This window comes from Diabrotica virgifera, chromosome 6 (assembly GCF_917563875.1).
Source record: "Diabrotica virgifera virgifera chromosome 6, PGI_DIABVI_V3a".
NCBI lineage: Eukaryota > Metazoa > Arthropoda > Insecta > Coleoptera > Chrysomelidae > Diabrotica > Diabrotica virgifera.
Window position 1 is genome coordinate 168,808,596 of NC_065448.1, and position 22,197 is coordinate 168,830,792.

Sequence of the window (22,197 nt, forward strand, 5' to 3'; positions counted from 1 at the left end):
GTTCGAGTCCCATCTTCGATATGGTCTGCCTTTTTGGGGTTTTGGTACAGCTGCCCAATCCGATGTTATTTTTAAATTGCAAAAAAGAGCAATCAGATATCTGTTTGGCCTCAGAAGAACAACACATTGCAGAAGCTACTTTAAAGATCACAGAATTCTAACATTACCTTCTTTATATATTTTAGAAACTGTTTGTTTAATTCGTAAACATCTACATGTCTTTCCAGAAAGACCTAGACATGACTATTCCACCAGAAATTCTACTTTTGACATCTATTTACCGATCCCGTCCAGTGAGTTAGTAAAGAAATCTATATTATATTCTGCAAAAAAACTATACAACCATCTCCCTCTACAACTTAAATCTGCAACATCTTTCCCCAAGTTCCGTAAAATGACAAAAGCCTATTTATCTGAAAGACCATATTATTTAATAGCAGAGTTTCTTAACCAATAACTAAGAAATTACAGTATTCTTATGTATAAGTAGAATCTTAATCTATATTTGAGTGTCATATGCAGCAGCCTAACTTATTAAATCACTTATTAAATTTCTTAAGGTAGATTACGCAATTTGCAATTTTTTTTAAATTTTGCAATAGATTGTTACTGATTTTTATTGGACTTTATTATGTTTTATTTATATTGACGATTTGTATAATTTTAGTAAATTGTATTTGTTATTGTTTTTATTTATGATTCTTGTAAGCTTTGTCTATAAAATTGTTAAATTTTTCATGATAATAAAGCATAATTCTATTCTATTCTATTCTATTCTAAAAACTATTACTAAGCTCTAAATACAAAAAAACTATGTCCATATAAGTAACTATGTCCATGTTGTTAGTTACCCTTGAAAAACTTTTTCTACTGTAGGTTAACTCATACCCCTTGAGGGAAAATGGATCTATATCTATATACCAACAGCTTTTGAAAATATTCACTTATGTTTATTTATTTTTTTTTTAACTAAGTTAATGGCACTGGCGTAGCCAAAAGGCCAGTCATGTTTTCTTATAGTTTTATCAACCATTGCTTACTTATACTTACATTTATATACGTGGTACATTGAGTAACAATAATTTGTATACAATACAATATTGGTATGTTAGTAAATGCCTAATGATTTTGTGTGCATATTTTTATTATTTTTTTATGTATTTTTTTTGTTTTTTTTTTTGGTTTTTTTTTAATTTTTTTATTTCTCTTCGTTTTTTTAGGATTTATGTATTTTTTTATTGTTTTGTTTTTTTATATTATTATTATTTTTTTATTTTTTAGTACATATTTTATTTTGTTGTTTGTCTTTTTTATTTATTTTTTTAATTATTTTTTCGGTTTAGGCTTACAATGAAAAAATTTTTTTTGTCTGTCGCAATACTGCTTACAATGTAATGTTAGTAGATTTTACATACTGATATATAATATTATAAATACTATTATCCTCTAATGTCAATAGATTTGAAACATTTATTGGAAATTTCATATTGTAAGATATTAAATTTTGATAAAGCTTGTCAATTTCTAATTTTTTTAAAGGACATTCTAAAATAATATGTTGTAAATCGGCAATTTCATCACAAAGACATTTATTATTATCTAACAAACCTATTTTACATTTATACACGGGAAATAAGGCATGATTACAGCGCATTCGACTTATAATCCGAATTATTGAACGATTACATATATTCTCAAACCATGGTTTGTCCCTTATTTTTGGTTGTATATTCTTAAAAAACTGTCCCTTCTCTCCTAATTCATATTTTAGCTGCCAATTTTCCTTTAGTTCCTTTCGAAAAATTGGAATAAAGTCAGACTCTGGTATTTTTGATCCGAGTATTCTTCCCTTTTTCGCACCATTTTTTGCTAAAGAATCCACTTCTTCATTTTCTTCTATACCTGAATGGGCTTTGATCCATGAAATATAAATTTGTTTTCCCATACTTAATACATTGTGATACAATTCCAAAATATCAAGAAGTATATAATTTAAATTAGGATTTAAACAAAGGTTTTTAAGTTTTTCTACAGAACTTTTAGAGTCTGTGAATATAACAAATTTATCATCTTCTTGTTCTAAACACATACTAATTGCTAGTTTTATGGCAATAAGCTCTGCACTGAAAATTGACAACATTTCTGGTAGTTTGTATATTAACTTAATATTTTTAGAAGGGTAACAAACGGCACAACCAACTCCATGTTCCGATTTCGATCCATCAGTATAAATTTTTCCATACTCTTTCCACTTAACTGTACATTCCCGATAATGTTCTTTTTGTATAATATCACTGTTTTGACACAAGTATCTAACATTAATATGAGTCTTTACTGGATATAGAAACATTTCATAGGGATAATTCCATAAAGGGATACCATTGGATTGATAAAGTTGTTCATATCTGTGTACATTGGTAATAAAACTTTCAACTAATAACGGTGTTTTTTTCTTCTCCCAATATTTATATGTCAAAACCATACTGGCTAAACTGGATATTTTAGCCAACACCTTAGATTTCTGAGAACTTAACTTTAATACGAATTTGTCAGACAAAAATCTTCTACGCAGGTTCAGTGGTGGTTCACATGTTTCAGCTTCCATGACGTCTATAGGCGTGCTTCCCAAGTATCCAATACTGAGTCGAAGACATTTGTTTTTTATTTGATCTATTTTTTTAAGATTTGATTCCGCTGCTGAATGGTAAAATAAAGAACCATAATCTAAAATAGATCTGACAAGTGTTTTATAAAACAGTAACATTATTTTTGGATCTCCTCCCCAGGAGGAATGACTGAAAGTTTTTAATAAATTTACACTATTTTCTGTTCTTTTGATTACATAATTTATGTGTTCTTTCCAATTTAATTTACAATCTAAAATTACTCCTAAAAATTTAATAGAAGATTTGTAAGGAAATACATATTTTGATAACTTTATTTGAGAAGGACAACGAAATCTTTTTCTTGTAAAAGTAACTAATACTGATTTTTCTTCGGAAATTGATAAGCCATTATTGAAAGTCCAATTGTCTAAATTTTTTACTGCATAATTAAGTTGCTTATGGCCTATTTCAATGGATTTGTGACGAGTGTAAATAACAATATCATCGGCATATTGCAAAATAGATACATTTTGTGGGATGTCAACAATTAAATCACTTGAGTAAATTAAATATAATATAGGACTTAATATACCACCTTGTGGCAGCCCCATAGATGTTTGTCTGCATTCAGAGAATGAGTTATTTTCTCTGAAAAATAGATTTCTGTTGTTGTATAGAATATATACGTGTTTAGCTAGACTTTGAGGAATTCCCATTTGACACATTTTTAAATATAATATATCTAATTTTACGTTGTCATATGCCCCTTTTATGTCTAAAAATAAAGCTGATGTTGACTGGTCATTGGAAAGTGATAGTTGAATATCTGTAACAATATTGGCCAGGTTTTCATATGCCGATTTTTTTTTTCGAAACCCAAATTGAGAACTATGAATAAGGTTATTAGATTCTAAAAAAAATTCTAGTCGTGATTTTATCATTCTTTCATATGTTTTTAAAACACATGATGATAAAGAAATGGCCCTATATGACGATGCTTGATTTTTTGGTTTTCCTGGCTTAAGTATGGGAACTAAAATATAGTTTTTCCATTGTGAAGGTATGTCGATTTTATTTAACCAAATATCGTTTAGTAGATTTAGAAGCAAAATTTTTCCTGGTTTAGAAAGATTAAACAACATAGAATAATGCATATTATCAAAACCTGGGGCTGTATTGGCAGACTTTTTAAATGCCATATCTAATTCTTGTTTTGAAAACTGATTGGTGAGATAATTGACACTACTATGATGTTCTGTCACCCCTGGACAGTCAAGAAATATTGGATCAGGTGATACATATGGAGGAGTTAAAATGTTATGAAATTCCGCTCGCCATTCTTCTTGATCTGATTGAGTTTGATTAGAGATTTTGCGATTTTTAAAGTTATTTACCTTTTTCCATATAGTCTTAAGGGGTACTGATCTATTGAGAGATTTACAATAATTTATCCAGCTATCTTTTTTAGTTTGCTTAAAAGTTTTTTTTGCTATAGCATCAGTTCTTTTATATTCTAACAAATTATCTAATGTGGGATTATTCATATATTTATGAAAACTATTTTTTCGTTTCTGTACTAAATACTGGCATTTTTCATTCCACCATTGTTTATTTTTATTTGAACATTGATTGGATTTAAATTTAGGTATAGAAAGGTTTGCTGTGGTTTCTACAATTTGTATAAAAGAATTGTAATCACCAACTTCTGTTTTACTAAACTGTTCATGGGACTCCATATAATATAGATCCCAGTTAGCCTTTTTAATATTCCATTTTCTACAAGATAATGATTTATTAATTTTGGGAGACATATATATTTGTGTAATGCATGGAATATGATCAGACCCGTAAAGATCCTTCAATGCTTGCCAATGTAGTAAATGTTTTATACAAGGAGAACAAATTGTCAAATCGATAGCTGACTGAGTTTGTAAATAATTTCCTATAAATGTAGCTGTTCCATCGTTTAGATAGACAAGATTATTTCGATCTAGGGCTTTCATAAGTGTTATGCCGTAGCAGTCTGTGTTTGGCCCACCCCAAGCAATATTATGCGAATTAAAATCTCCTGTAAAGATTACAGGTGGCTTAAAAGAACTGAAGAATTTATCCCAAATATGCAAAGAAATTTTAGTTTTTGGTGGAACGTATAGCGATACAATAGTAATATATTTTTTATCATTACATTTTACAATAATGGATGTTTGATTACAATTAGGTAGGAGAACAGAGATCGGTAGTTCCGTATACAAAAGTTTCGACTTAATAAGGATGGCCGTTCCACCACCACTGCGGTCCAAACGGTCATCCCTCACAATATTGTAGCCTGGAAGATTAAAATATTTATTGGATGTAAATCTAGTTTCTGACAAGCAAGCTATATCAATGTTTTTCTCATTTAACAAATATTGTAAGTTTTCTTTATTTGAATTTGCCGATTTAAGATTCCATTGACAAAGAGTTATCTGATCCATGTTCAAAAAGGTTATTTAAACTAGCTTTAATAATATTTGTAATTTCGTTTTCTTGTATATCGAATTTATTTTTGCTCTTTATTATATTTATGGTTGATAAAACTATCTGAAAAATTAAGTTTGAAATTTCGTTACCTTCGTTTTCTGAATTATTTTCTTTTTGGATATTGGAAAGATATTGTTCTGTGCTCAAAATTCCTCCTTTTTTAAACGGAAGGTTGACTGAACTAACAATGGACTGGTGCTCTGACAATGTAGGATCGGGAGATAAAGGATACGATCTTTTACTTTTTTTTGGAAAGCTATTTAATTGTGCTTGAGAATATGAATGTGGATTTGATCGTTGAGAAATGGGTCGCGTATTGGACTGGTACGATATTGGTGGAAATGACTTGGACGATGTAGACGGTACATGAACATTAACTGAATTTAATAATGAATTTTGTTCTAGATTAGAATTAACTATTTTATTATCAATTGTGGTTGTAGTTAAATGCTTAGATACTATATCAGCGTAACTTTTTTTAGGAACACTACTATTTGCATCCTTGAAGGAACAATTTGACTGTGACATAATTTGTTTAATTTTTTCTTGTCTATTGTATTCTGGACATCTACTAAAATCGTTTGTAAAATGGTTTCCATTGCAAGAAAAACACTTTACTGTAACTTCTTCTGATGAGCAGGTTACTGTGTCATGATTCTGAGAGCATTTCAAGCATCTTATTTTAGAACGACATTGCTTACCAATATGTCCGTAACGATAACAATTATTACACATTACAACCCTTTGTTTATAAACTTCTACTTCGTAAAGAACCTTATTTATTTCTACATACTTAGGTAGAGTTTGACTTTTGAAAGAAACCAAAATGGTACTTGTGGGTATTAATTCTATTTCGTTATTTGAATTTTTTATTTTTCGATTCATTCTTTTAACAAATTCAACTTCAAATTTACGATGAAAATCATAGGCCCTAATTTTATTTTTCAAATAATCAACTGGTAAATCTTTATCAATGTGTCTAATAATTCCCAAACGAAATATTAAAAATTTAGGAATGTATGCAGACAAATTTTTATTTTTTAAAATGTGTGATTTTATTAATATATTAGCACTTAAATAATCTTTCAACAATACCCGAATACGATTTTTCCCTATAGACTGTATTTGTTTTATTTTATTATCTAATTGCGGATATGATGTTAATATTATTTCTCCAATTTTTATTGCATTTAACTGCCCTGTATAATTATCCGTATTGTTTTCAATATAAATTTGAAAAGGAGCCGTGTCCGTAGACTGATAAAATAATGTTGTTTTATCTTTTTTATCGTTGTCATTAGAAACCGATAAACTCGGTGTTGGATTTAAACTAGAATCTACAAACTTTTCTTTCGATACAAACTGATTTTTGTTGTTTTGTTCATTTGCATGTTTATTTATTAAAGGAGAATCTATAACTAAATTTAAATTATTTGAACCACTTATCTGATTTACAGGATCTATATTTTCTCCAGGATCTGGTTGAGGAGGGGGTTTCCCCTCAGTATCCACCTCCATATAAATGCACTAGGAACTCACAATATCCTTATAACTCTAACTATATTTATTAAATAATAATTAATATTACTACTACACTATTAATAATTGTTCTATACTTTAACGATGTTCTCACCTACGCTGTTGAAGTACGATGTTTATTTATTCACTGCTTAAAACTAAATACAGTCGTTAAAGTACTTCTACAGCTAGAAGCTACACGAAGTCAACAGCAAAATGTTCGGAAAATACAACTATAAAAAACTATTATACAACGATTAAACTATTATATAAAAACAATTATATAAACCACTATTTTATAACAACAATAACTATTTTATAGAAAAACTATTAAACGTAAAAAACTCAAGAAACTCAATGCGGTACAAATATAAATAATTTCAATGCTTGCCTCCCAGCTTTCATATTAGTGTCATAAACGTCAAAGTCTTGAAACGGCCTATACAACAGAGAAAAAGTCTAGTACGTTATATGCTATAGGTAACACAGTAAGTAATATATTCAACCGCAAAAGTTTTGCACCACCAAAAATTATAGTCCTGGATCCCGCGTACCAAAAGATAGTTTATTAATAGCAAGCTGAAAATTTGTTCATAGTTTAACGGTGTCTAGTCGGACAAACTTTGATGTAGGGGAACACTGGAACAGGGAAGCTTTAATTGTGGAACATGATAAACGTGTCATCCTGACAAGTTTATGATTGTGAAAACTAGTAGGTTGTTTTTATATGAAAAAATGTTTGTCCGACAAAAATTTTGGGCATTTTAACAAGTTCGACACGTAGAACATGTCAAATGCCGAGAAATATGTCTGACCAGCAGCCTGATTTTTACATGAGAGTTTAATGAAAACGTAAAAAAATCAATAGAAAGTTCTCTCCGACAAAATTCATGGGACGTTTTCCCGACGTTTCTGTCAGAAAAACATTTTTTCATATATTATAATATAACGATCGCTATTGAATAAACTAAAAACCACCTACTAAAATTTGGCGGCTTTTGAAACTGAAAATGTTTTAAATTTTAAAATTTTTAACTAATTTTAAAAAAAATTTCAACACTTCGTCATTTTTCCAAATTTTAATATTTTTCAAAAATCCTAGTTGAGGGTATATGAAATATCTTATACTTCAATAATCACTTTGAAATTTTATGACTCAGGATCTCTATTAGTTCCAATCACTGCAGTAGTTGGGCCATGTTTTTATTTTCACGGTGTTAGTAGATGGCGCATAAATTGTTTAATTTTCAATATTTTTTTATGAAAATTGTTTTGCATGTACTTCTTTTTATAATCAATGTTCATGCAAATTTTCAAAAAAATTGGTACAGTACTTTTTATTTTAGAAATTCCCAAAAAAAGTATATGAATTTCGTACTTTTACACTAGGATAGCCCCTTAATGAAATGCGGATAATCAATATTGTAGGTAGATGATCAAAATTGAAGATGCACAAAACTGCAGAAACTGAAAATTATGGTTTCCTGAATGTTCATAAAACCAATTTAAGAAATTCAGGATAATGGTTTCAGCTTTAATGTCACTTCACTAGGTGAAGTATTTTAAAATGTGCAAAATTATTTATAGCCCCATAAATGACCGTTTTGAAGTGTAATTTCCAGGGGCAACTCCGAATTGCATGAAAATTTGGATTTAGCTTCTACTTACCCTCCACTTCAAAGATGAATTTGTGCCGTTGGTTGCTTTTTCTCGGGGGTGAAAAACGCGTGTTTAAAATAAGGCCGGAAATGGATAAATTGACTTATTTTAAGCACCTTTTGTTCTATAAAGTTTTTTACGTAAGTTCATACCTTTCGAGTTATTCGGTTATAAACCTCCCTCTATTTAGCACCCGAAATGAAATTAATCGTTTGGATTTACCATCTATGTTAACTATATGTGTATTGTTTATAGGATCTGTAAGTTTGATTGGTTTGAAGTGCTTATTTTTGAAAACATTTGGTGTATAGTAAAAAAAAATTTTCTAAAAATTTTTGAAAAATTTCATTTTTTTAAAATAAAAAAAGTATTAATGATAAGAAAAATCTTAAAGAGTAAAGAAATGTAGGTTTTGCTATTATAAATATGCTAGTTTCATTTTGTTTCTGCGTAAGATAAAAATTGGTTAAGATATGGCTGTTCACGATTTGCATACACTCGTGATTAGTGACCCATTCAAGCTTTGTCAATTATAATCCTTTCAAAAATAAACACTTTAAACCGGTGAGACTGATAGATCATATAAAAAATAGATAGGTAAATAAATCGTTTGTAAAGCGGTAGCGATTAATTTCATTTGGGGAGCTAAACACGGCGAGATTTTCATGATTTTTTACAAAAAAAAGAGGGCAACTTTATTTTGAACGTAACTCGCTTATTTTTAATGCTAAAACTTTTATTAACAATTAAAACAAATCTTTTTATAAACACTTTAAAAAAGTTTAAATGGGTTTTTCCCGAAAAGTGCTTAATTTTTCGGTGATTTCACCTTGAAATATTCGATTTGGAATTAGACGAATAAGAACGTATTTTTCATGAGCTACAACTTTGTTTTTATTTAATTGATAGACTTTACCAATATACCATTTTTTGAGTTTTTTATAAGCTACACTTTTACTAAGGATATTTTTTTCGATAAAATATTTACTTTTTGAGTTATTTGCGAAAAACCGTCTGAAAACGTAGTTTTTTTGTCGAAAAATCAACATTTTCAATGGCAAATAACTCGAAAAGTATTGACTTACGTAAAAAATTCTATAAAACAAAAGTTGCTTAAAATCGGTCAATTTATCCATTTCTGGTCTTATCTCGAACATATGTTTTTTCACCCCCGAGAAGTCACTCCCGGTGACTGTCACTCCCCAAGTAAAAGCAACCAACGGCACAATTTCAACTTTGAAGTGGAGGGTAAGTAGAACCTTAATCCAAATTTTCATGCAATTCGGAGTTGCCCCCGAAAATTACACGGTATCGCCGAATTTCCCATTCATTTACTGGGCTATTATGAGTGGGTTTAGAACGAGAGAACGGGTTTTGCAATTTAGACCAGTAAGGATCTGTTTTTAGGTGGATGTGAGAGGTGGCATTCAGATTTTTGCGGATAAAGTTAGGTGATAACTTCGTTAATAATAATTGATTTATGCTCCTTCTCAAATATGCCCGGAACATTAATAAAAAAAATAAAATATTTCAAAATTTCAAAAAATTTCGTTTTTTTTTCTACTTTTTGGCTTATAACTTTAAAACGATTCATTTTGGAACAAAGTCGTATAGAAATAAAACAAAGATAATTAAATTTTCTATCAAATGCAATTGGTTAAAAATGTCTTAATTTATCACCCTTGCTGCAAAATAGCAATAAATATAAAATAAGGGGGCAAAACAAGCCTGTCCTTATTCAATGATTTTCCATCACTTAGGTTACACTTGGAACCTTCCTAATTCACTTAGAAAATTTTTGTAATGTGCTAAAACCGTACACCAAATTTTATTATAATTGACTTACTAGATTTTGAATAATAATTTTGCAATCTAAACTTTTTTTAAAAAATTAATATTTTTTAAAATCTTGCACAACAAAAACTAGAACATACAAAGATTTGTCAATTTTTTTACATATAAAGAAGCACTCCACCTATCTAATCTACTTTACAGAATTGAAATCGGATTGTTTAAGCAGCCTCAGCAATGTATTAAAGTTATAAACCATTTTTTTGGGTTATAAACAAATTAGTCCTGTGGCCAGGAGGGGGTGCTACGGGCTCCTTTATTTAGATGGACTTACCCAAGATTTCTATGTATTTTTTGACCCGTAGAACACGATTTTTTTGGGTAACAGTTGATCCGGATGTCGATAAGACTGTTTTAAACAAAGAACTTGAGGAATTACATAACATCAATTTTTCGCAAAATAAAACATTTTTTTGTATTTCTTGGGTAATTCTAAGCAAAAAATGTTCTTACATAGTTACAAGTTTTTTCGTAGGATGCATAGTTTTCGAGATAAACGCATTGGAACTTTCAAAAATTCGAAAAATTGCAATTTTTGAACGCGAATAACTTATGATTAAAAATAAAATAGCAATTCTGCTGACAGCATTTGAAAGTTTAAGTCAAATTATACCGGTTTTAATTATTTGCATTGCTAAAAATTAATTTTTTTATTATTAAACAAAGCTATTTGTTTATAAGCCAAAAAATTGTTTATAAGTTTAAAACATTGCTGAGGCCCCTTAAATAATCCGATTTTAATTCTGTAAAGTGTATTAGATAGGTAGAGATGTAAAAAAATTAGACAACTTCTAAATGGTCTACTTTTTGTTCAGAAAGAGTTTAAAAAATTTGAACTTTTTTAAAAACATTTAGATTTCAAATTTATTATACAAAATCTATTAGGTCGATTTTAATTAAATTTGGTCCACGGTTTAAGTATGTTACAAAGAATTTCCTAAGCGAATTACTAAGGTTCTAATAAGTGCCACCAAAGTGGTTAAAACATTGAATAACAACAGGCGTAATTTGCCCCCTTATTTTGTATTTATTGCTATATTGCAGAAAAGGTAATACGTTAAGACATTTTTGACGAGTCGTATATCATACAAAATTCAATTATCTTTATTTTATTTCTCTACGACTTTGTTCCAAAACGAATCGTTTTAAAGTTATTAGCAAAGAAAGCAGAAAAAAATCGACATTTTTCGAAATTTTTAAATATTTTAATTTTTTTATTAATGTTCCGGGCATATTTGAGAAGGAGCATAAGTCAATTATTATTACTGAAGGTGTCACCTAACTTTATCTGCAAAAATCCGAATGCCACCTCTCACATCCAAAAATAGACGTTTTTTCACAGATCCTTACTGGTCTAATTGGTCATCAAGAATATCATGTTTTCTACTAACTAATTTCAGAACAAAATTGGATCACTTTTATTTTGAATGTGCAAAATTTCAACTTTACCACTGAATGAATGGTTGATTTCCAGAATGCATTTCTTCAATATTCTTCTTTTTCTTGTCAGTTTTCAATAATTTGCAATCAATGATGTATGACTTTAAAAATAATTCTTGTTTCAATGACTCTACCTACACATAGTCGGATACTCTTTGGCGTATTGTTCTCATTAAACATATACAACATGACAGATGAAAAAACTTGACAAATTTACAAACATCCCTGAATAGCAAACTCTATTAAGAGGAAACAGTAGCGATCAACAGGTAGCGAAAACGCGTTCCAAGATTGCGGCTGTAATTTTGAATATTTTTTCGAGATATTTGGCACAAGTATTCGTAATATAATAAAGAATGGCGGTACAGAGCCCAATTTGAAAAATATATTAATATGTGGAAATTACTCTGTAATTAAATACAAAATTAAAAAAATGAGCCTGTAACGCCATTAAGAGGAACAAAAAAATACACTTTCTTCAAATAAACTTTTTTATCCGATGCCTAGATTTTGTGTCATGTTGGAACTAATAATGAAATAAAAAATTTTAGTAGTTCCAAAATGACACAAAATCTAGGCATCGGATAAAAAAGTTTATTTGAAGAAAGTGTATTTTTTTGTTCTTCTTAATGGCGGTACAGGCTCGTTGTTTTAATCATTATCATCATGGTGCTACAGCCCTTAGAGGGCCTCGACCTTCTCAAGCGTTCTACGCCATTCTGTTCTGTCCCTTGCCTGCACTTTCCAGTTGCCGACTCCGATCTTCTCGGCATCTTGTGTTACCCCGTCCATCCACCTCAACTTTGGTCTACCCCGTCTTCTCATTCCCACGGGTTGAGCTGTTAGAATCCTTTTTATCATGTTCGATTCAGGGGCTCGGGCTACATGTCCTGCCCACTGCAGGCGATTTCGCTTAATTATAGTGATAATATCTTTTCCACCAAACGTTTGCTTGTAGATATTCTGCAGTTCAAAGTTATATCTACGCCTCCATATTCCGTTCTCACAAACCGCTCCGAATATCTTGCGTAGTACCTTTCTTTCAAAAATTGATAGAGCGGATTCATCTGTTTTAGTTAGCGTCCATGACTCTGAACCATATGTGAGAACGGGCACTATCAATGTTCTATACAGCCTTATACGAGTTTTTTGAGACAGACGTTTGTTAGATAAGTACTTTGATTTTTAACTATTTAGAATGGGAAATAAGCCACAATATTATTAAAAAATGATTTTTATTAACGTTTCGACGCCCAAATCGGGTGCCGTTGTCAAAATACAAAATACTATTAATATAAACAAAAATGTTGTTGCTTAGTAAAAAAATTCTTCTAATAATTTATTTAATTTGACTCATTTATATCGGCAATTCAGATACATATGATACATTTTAAAGTAGAAGACTTTAAAATGATATTGCCAATATTTATGAGTTGCGTTCCTGGGACGACTTTACTGAAAGATAGTTCATTCGATTACATGAAATCAACCCCAACTCAAGAATATCCGTCACAAAAAAATCATAGCATGTGATCTGTCTTTAAAAAGACAACCACATGCAACGGTGACATTAAAATTCTCGCGTTAGAGATCTCATAGTAAATCACGAGGGAAAACCAGGAAAAAACCTCGTGATACTATCCCGACATTGTAAGTATTTGGTCTTACATTTAATTTACTCTCAAAATTAATACCAAATTCTGACTTTACTATAATTTTGTTTAAATTATAAATAATATCAATAATACATTTCAACAACATTCAAAACAACCAACACATTGAGATCTATTCTATCTAAAACTAAACCTAACAATGAACAAGAAAGGACAAAGAATTGTATTTATAAAATACCTTGTGAATGCGAACAGTTTTATATAGGTGAAACATCAAGACCATTAAACGTTAGAATAAGTGAACATCAATCTTATATTAAAAATAGAGAATTTGATAGATCTCAAATATGTCAACACGCATGGGATAATGAACATAGAGTTCAGTGGAGAGATTCAAGTATAGTCCTGAAAGAAACAGATAGTAAAAAGAGAAAAATCAAAGAAGCGGCTCTAATTATGCTAAACGAAACCAATTGTGTCGCAAATTCCTCGGTGGAATGCAGTAGGATGTGGATACCCATACTGAAAGAGGAAGTCAATAGAAAGAAAATACCACAATTAGTAAGTCAATAGTCGAGTTAGTACATATTTTATATTTTAGTATTACTTATATACCCATGTATTATTGATATTATTTATAATTTAAACAAAATTATAGTAAAGTCAGAATTTGGTATTAATTTTGAGAGTAAATTAAATGTAAGACCAAATACTTACAATGTCGGGATAGTATCACGAGGTTTTTTCCTGGTTTTCCCTCGTGATTTACTATGAGATCTCTAACGCGAGAATTTTAATGTCACCGTTGCATGTGGTTGTCTTTTTAAAGACAGATCACATGCTATGATTTTTTTGTGACGGATATTCTTGAGTTGGGGTTGATTTCATGTAATCGAATGAACTATCTTTCAGTAAAGTCGTCCCAGGAACGCAACTCATAAATATTGGCAATATCATTTTAAAGTCTTCTACTTTAAAATGTATCATATGTATCTGAATTGCCGATATAAATGAGTCAAATTAAATAAATTATTAGAAGAATTTTTTTACTAAGCAACAACATTTTTGTTTATATTAATAGTATTTTGTATTTTGACAACGGCACCCGATTTGGGCGTCGAAACGTTAATAAAAATCATTTTTTAATAATATTGTGGCTTATTTCCCATTCTAAATAGTTAAAATTGTAAAAATGCCACAAGAAAATAGCTTCAGAACAACATTAAGTACTTTGATAGACCATGATAACACCTGTTTGCAATTATTATTCGCCTTTTTATTTCCTCAGATGTGTCATTATTGGGGTTAACCGATGTCCCTAGATATATGAACTCTTTGACCGCTTCGAAGTTTTAGTCATTGATGATTAGATCTGCATCAACATTTCCAGCTCTTGTGTTTGTGTTGGTCGCCATGAATTTTGTTTTATTTTGATTTATATGTAACCCCATTAGTTCTGCTGCTGCTACTAGATCGGTTAGGATTTCCGCAGTTCTCGCCCTGGTTCTTGTTATAATGTCCACGTCATCTGCATATGCAAGAATTTGGACTGATCTATTAAATATTGTTCCTCTGCTATCTAAATTAGCGTCTCGTACAACTTTTTCTAAGGCTACATTAAAAAGCTGACACGCCAGCGCATCTCCCTGCCTTAACCCCTTATGTATTTCGAATGGGGTTGACGATTCGTTTTGAATTTTTACTGCTGATAGCATCTTCACCATTGTCACTTTTATCATAGATATGAGTTTTTTTGGAATTCCCAACTCATTCATAGCATTGTAAAGACTTGGTCTTAAGACACTGTCATATGCCGCTTTAAAATCGACAAAAATATGGTACATATCTATGTTAAACTCTTGCGCTTTTTCGAGGATCTGTCGTAGTGTAAATATCTGGTTAATGGTTGAACGTCCGCGCCTGAATCCTGCCTGATATTCTCCTAGAAACGTTTCGGTATAGGGCTTCAATCTATCGTGTAAAATGTTTGACAATATCTTGTATCCTGTATTTAGGGTTATTCCGCGGTAATTATTGCACTCCAGTTGGTTTCCCTTTTTGTGTAACGGGCATATTAAGCCTAAACTCCATTCTTCAGGCATTTGCTCCTCAGACCAAACTTTACAAACAATTTCTCGCATCACCTTGGTGATCTGCTCTCCACCGTGCTTAAATAACTCTGCTGGGATGCCATCGCTGCCTGGAGATTTGTGGTTCCTTAGTTTTTCAATAGATATTTTCACTTCTACCGAGGGGGGTTCCACGAGCTCCTCATTTCGGTATTCCAGCTCTATGTTGTTAGTAGGTTCCCCTTCCAGCAACTCTTGTTGCTATATTAATATATTTTTCAAATTGGGCTCTGTACCGCCATTCTTTATTATATTACGAATACGTGTGCCAAATATCTCGAAAAAATATTAAAAATTACAGCCGCAATCTTGGAACGCGTTTTTGCTACCTGTTGATCGCTACTGTATCAACTTAATGGCTGGTTGCACCAACACATCTTAAGCTTAAGACGTGCCTCTTAAGCTCAGCTTACAAAACATACGCGTTGTACTATGGAGTCTTAGCATAGATCAATTTTCAGCTTGCCACAATGGATTGCCATGTGGATTGCATACATAAGAATCGAAAATTATGGTGCAACGTAAGTTAGACTTAAAACGGCCCTATCTATAAGCTGAGCTTGGCTAAGCTGGAGCTTAAGATTTGTTAGTGCAACTAGGCATAAATTATTTAAATAAAATTACCTGGCCTAACTTTGAGTGTAGATACAAGTTTACTAATATCATCTTCCATTTCTTTACTTTTTCCTCTTTTACTTTTCGACGCCATTTTAAATTTTATCTAAAAATCCAATAAACTATCAATGGATTGTATCTATATAATCACTAGTAAAAAATTGGTTTAATAATGTAAAAAATATAGAGATAATTTGAAAGTATTAAAAAAGATCTCTAAATATCTTAGTCACTTTATCCATATTACAAATGGAAGGTACCCAAAATGTACAAAAAATTAAAGAAAACTATTTACCCCCTCAGATGCACATACTTTCGTTTATCTTCGTTACCTTCGTGATGTTTGATTCGATTTTTAATCTGTCCTTGATAAAAGTTTTAATTACCTCTTTTTGCTTTTCTTTATTCTCTTCCTGTTATTTCTCTTGCTGTTTTTCTCTAGTTGTTCCATCGTTTTATTGGCTTTTTCTAAACGCGTTACTCTCTTATTTAATTCTTGAATTTCTTCCTTCATTATTTTATTTTTTTCTTTGAGTATTTTCATCATTTCCCGGTATTCACTGAAAAGCTCTCGCATTTCCTTGATATTCTCTTTAAAACCTGCCATAATTTCTGTCCAATACTCTAATTTCCTCCATTACTAATTTGCTTTGGATATATAATATATATTTATTATTATTATTAACTCTTTGGCATCACCACTGTAAGAGCCCACCCCTGATCAACTCCTCAGAGGGTTTACTCTTCTTGGTTTCACCCTAAATATCTTAATCTATTTTCGCCTTTTCTATCTTAACCCATCTATCTTAATCTTACCTTTTCTGTAGTTGCTATATTCTTTGCTCAAAAAGTTAAAGAAAAATATTATTTACCCCCTCAGGTTTTACTCAAAATATGAAAATCTGTATCATATAATAATTCTTCTTTCGTAATATCAAAAGAACTTTAATATACAGTGAGGACGTTTAAGTTTGCATAAATTCGTTATCTCGAGAACGGACAAATTTGAAGAGAAATCCTCAGACAGGTAGATTTTTATTTTTAACTTAGGACTTTTTGGAATATACAGTGAGGACGTTTGAGTTGGAATAAATTCATTACCTCGAGAAGGGACGAATTTGGAGAGAAATCCTGAGACAGGTCGATTTTTATTTTTAAATTATGACTTTTTGGCATATATGTCATACTAGTGACGTCCTCCATCTGGGCGTGATGACGTAATCGATGATTTTTTTTAAATGAGAGCAATGAGATCATTTTAAAGGTTATTTAATTATCTATTCAGTAATATAAACTTTAACATAATTATTTATACAGGGAGTCCAAAAAATTTTTTTTTGAATTAAATTAATTGAGATAAAAAGAAGAATGTATGTACTAATTCATTTATTACAAAATGCATTTGAGTGCTGTCAGAAAACAGAAAGAAGTATTTATTGGACAAATAAACATTGTTTTTTGCTTAAATTCAATGTTAAGACGGCCACCCACCTATCTCTTAGCAGTTTCAACATTGAATTTAAGCGAAAAGCAATGTTTATTTGTGAAATAAACAATATTACCTGTTTTTAGGACAGCAGTAAAATGTATTTTGAATTAAATAAATTGCTTACATTCTTCTTTTTGTGTAAATTAATTTAATAAAATAAATATTTTTTTGTACACACTGTATAAATAATTATGTTAATGTTTATATTACGAAATAGAGACATAAAGAACCTTTGAAATGAGCTATCACACAACTCCTAGTCTCATTTAAAAAATCATCGATTACGTCATCACGCCCAGATGTATGACGTCACTAGTATCATGTATATGTCAAAAAATCATAATTTAAAAATAAAAATCGACCTGTATCAGGATTTCTCTTCAAATTCGTCCATTCTCGAGATAATGAATTTATTCCAACTCAAACGTCCTCACTGTATAATAATACTAGTGACCTCATCCATCTGGGGGTGATGACGTAATCGATGATTTTTTTAAATGAGAGTAGGGGTTGTGTGATATACCCCATTCCACGAATCCCTCTTGGATTATCGCGACAACGAATATTTTACTGTGCAAAATATGAAGAACGAAAGTAAATTGCAAATTATATTGTTGTTTTATTATTTAAGAGTAATTATTAGAGCAACATACTTTCGTACTTCTTATGTTGCACACTAAAATATTCGTTGTCGCGTTAATCCAAAACAGTCGTATATTCGTGGAATACACCATAGCTCGTTTGAAAGGTAATTCAATTTTCTATTCAGCAATATAAACATTAACGTAATTATTTATACAGGGTGCCCAAAAAAAAGTTTTTTGAATTAAATTAATTGAGACAAAAAGAAGAATGTATGTAATTTATTTAATTCGAAAAACATTTTTTTGCCACCCTGTATAAATAATTAGGTTATTGTTTATATTGCTGAATAGAGAATTGAATTACCTTTCAAATGAGCTATCACACAACACCTACTCTCATTTAAAAAAATCATCGATTACGTCATCACGACCAGATGGATGACGTCACTAGTATTAAGTATATATATGCCAAAAAGTCCTAATTTAAAAATAAAAATCGACCTGTCTGAGGATTTCTCTTCAAATTTGCCCATGTCCGGTCGGCAGGTTGTGGAAAAGGGGCGTCACGACGAAAAATTCCGAAGTTAATGAAATTTTAGGATGTTGTTTGTACATGTTTACTGATGTCAAATCCAAGTTTTCGACCTCGAGTAGGTTGTGGAAAATTTTTGACGGCCGAAAAACCTCGAAATTTTCAGGCTTGTTTCAGTTTGTCGCTCTTAACTCTAAAACGGTCAATCCTACGTGAAAAGCTATCATATAGTAATTTAAAGACGGCACAATTTCCCGTCGATCAAAAAAAAAAGTCCGGAATCGGTCCAATAGATAAACTTTTACGGGCGATCAAAAAATGACAATTTTTTCTAATTTTGTTAAAATCTGGCATAACCTCATTTTCAAAGTACTGTAGCTTTACAGCATCACTCCCAATTGCCTACCCCCCTCCCTAAAAGTTGTAGAGCATCAACAAGAGAGTTCAAAAACCACAAAAATTTTAAAATTGGCCTAATTTTTGAAATTTTAGAACCTGTTTTTTTAAAATTGGCGTTTCTCGAAAGTAGCTCCCACCTGGTTTTATGCTCTTTCCTGGGGTTTTTTCAACCCTATAACCCACAATCGTCTCTGATACCATTCCGTATCGACCTAGGGACGTAATAAGGATTTACCTATGTATGTAGGATAATTGAAGATATATGTATTTAAATCTACCGTATCCATATTATCAGGATATTTCATCGGTCAGGATTTATTATCCTTTAGTAGAAAATATCTGTAGGTATAGGCCAGTGCAAATAGCGTAAAAAATGGGTCAACTAAGAAATAATCCCGTTGTTCCAATTTTTAATATGTTTTTTGAACTGGTTCCCTAATGTAAAATCTTTTATTCTATCAAACTTACGGTAAAAGATAGAAGGTTATGAATATGCAACATATCTTGCTTTGAGCGAAAAATGCGCCTCTAAAGCTGAAAGAAGGCTGAAAATTTCTTAAATACTTTTTCTTCAATTCTTAATGAAACAAAAACGAATGTATTGATATATAAATAAAAACTGATTGAACATATTTAAGTTGAATTTGTATTTGATACACAAAGTGATTAAAAAAATAAGGTTGCACCTACATTTTGCGGTTTATTGATAGAATTGATAATATATACAAATATAAATACACGTAAATATTATACCGCAGAGTTAACACATTCAGTGCAGGACTCTAAAACCCGATTCATATTTTCAAGTTAATTTAAAACTTCAAACTCCTTACTTTTATTGCATTTATTTAATAAATTCATGTATATTTTACAACGGTTGTCAATATTATTTAATAAATACTACTAAAATCTGACTGATGTTATGACGAAAAGCAAAATAAAATTAAAATAAAATAGTTGTAAAAGTTAGTGTTGTTTTGAATAAGAGGAAAAATATCCAAAATGTATATGTGAAAAAACCACCACCGTTGTCACCACGGCTCAAGAGAAATTCTTATCCAATGATTTCAATAAGAAGAACCTCATTTCCATGGTGATGACGGAGATGCAAGCCAACGGGATTGAGGTTCACCAAGCTATTGAAGACGCCGACGTCATGATCGTCACCACGGCCATCGCGAAAGCTCTGAACTCCGATGCCGTGGTTATCACAGCCGAAGATATCGACGTGCTCGTTCTTCTCACAGCCCTAGGGTCTTCTGGGAACGCCCCCAGCGTATTGTACTCCTCTGCATCGTGTAAATTCCAGCCCATGGAAATCCTTGTTCTACACGCTGCAAGCGGGTGCGATACAACCTCTACACCCTATGGGTTGGGTAAGAAAAAGTTTTGCCGCATTTACGAGAAGGATGCCTCCCTTAAGCCAATCGTGGCAACTTTTACCAAACCGGATGTCACTGCCTCGGAAATTTGTGATACTGGTGAAAAACTTCTTGTAGCAATTTATGGAGGAGGCTCCAGAGAGAAACTGGATGACCTGCGCTACAAAATGTTCACGAAGTCGGTGGCGAAAAGCAAATTTCAGCTTGCCAGGCTTCCACCGACAAGTGACGCTGCTAGGTATCACTCCTATCGAACGTACCAGCAGGTACAAACTTGGCTAGGGAACCAAAAGATCCCTTCAATCTGGGGGTGGTCCGTAACCAAGCGAGGACTGATACCTACTACCACCACGAAGAACGCAGCCCCGGATCACCTCCTAAAAATACTTGCCTGCAAGTGTGCCACAGGCTGCATCACCGCGGCATGCAGTTGCAAGAAGGCAGGCCTGCGGTGCTCGGTGGTCTGCAAACATTGCTCCGGCCACGCCTGCGAGAACTCGCCCGAGCCTGACCTAAATGAGGACGATGACGAGGAGGACGTTGATGAGGAGGACCTTCTGGAAGAACTCATCGCTCAGGAGGAGCACGAACTCGAGGACTATGACACCGAACCGCAGTCGAAAAGATCTCGCTATCAATGTAAGTAACTTTTTTCATTATTATTTATTAGCATCATAAAGCTTTCACATCATATATTTTATTTTTGCCTTTCTTCCCGCAGAGAAGACTTATGTACGAGACTTCGCCTCAGCGAACACTGAACAAGAAGAAATGTATTTACACATTATGCATTAGTTTTTCATGTATTTTCATTTTGTACTTTTCATTTTAATTACTAATATAATCTTTTTGAGCGAAATAAAGTGTTTTGAAGTTATTACATTTTTTACCATTTGGGTATGACCTGGTTCTCAGCATATACGAGTACACCTACATGCAAAGGTAAATCCTTATTACAGCCTTGGGTTATAGGAGTGAATAGGCCCCAGGAAAGAGCATAAAACCAAGTGGGAGCTACTTTCGAGAAATGCCAATTTTAGGAAAACAGTATCTAAAATTTGAAAAATTAGGCCAATTTTAAAATTTTTGTTGTTTTTGAACTCTCCTGTTGATGCTCTACAACGTTTAGGGAGGGGGGTAGGCAATTGGGAGTGATGTTGTAAAGCTACAGCACTTTGAAAATGAGGATATGCCAGATTTTAACAAAATTAGAAAAAATTGTCATTTTTTGATCGCCCGTAAAAGTTTTTCTATTGGACCGATTCCGGACTTTTTTTTTTGATCGACGGGAAATTGTGCCTTCTTTAAATTACTATATAATAGCTTTTCACGTAGGATTGACCGTTTTAGAGTTATGAGCAACAAACTGAAACAAGTCCGAAAATTTCGAGGTTTTTCGGCCGCCAAAAATTTTCCACAACCTCCTCGAGGTCGAAAACTTGTATTTGACATCACTAAACATGTACAAACAACACCCTAAAATTTCATTAACTTCGGAATTTTTCGTCGCTAAAAGTACTTGCCGACTGGACTAATTCTCGAGATAATGAATTTATGCAAACTCAAACGTCCTCACTGTATATTGATTTATGATTGAGGAAAAAGAATTGAGATACAATAACATTAGGTAATGTTAACAACAAAAAGCCTAGCTGCATACTTGAATGAAAAGAAATTCCAAAGGATGAAGCATTTACCCATCTTAGTAGGTTTTACGATTTCTGAGCCGTAATATTTTGCTTTATTTTATTCAGCCCTCTATTATTTAATGTGCAAGGCATTTATGACAGTGGGTCTATTAAATAAAAAGAAGTATTTGCTTTTACTTACAAGTATTTAAGTATTTACTTAATAGTAATT

The 22,197-nt window shown here is 31.7% G+C and overlaps 1 protein-coding gene across 5 annotated transcripts in view; it reads right to left on the minus strand.

The window, feature by feature from the left end:
- LOC114328362 (glycogen synthase kinase-3 beta) overlaps positions 1-22,197 on the minus strand; it is a 202,857-nt gene that overhangs the window by 159,500 nt on the left and 21,160 nt on the right. For 2 of the 5 annotated variants that reach the window (XM_028277198.2, XM_028277199.2), the window contains exon 2: positions 15,961-16,057. The exons of the other annotated variants lie outside the window; for them this stretch is intronic. In XM_028277198.2, coding sequence (XP_028132999.1) covers positions 15,961-16,045 — 85 coding nt within the window. In that variant the 5' untranslated portion in view covers positions 16,046-16,057. The remainder of the gene's footprint in view (positions 1-15,960; positions 16,058-22,197) is intronic. 5 annotated transcript variants of the gene reach the window in all.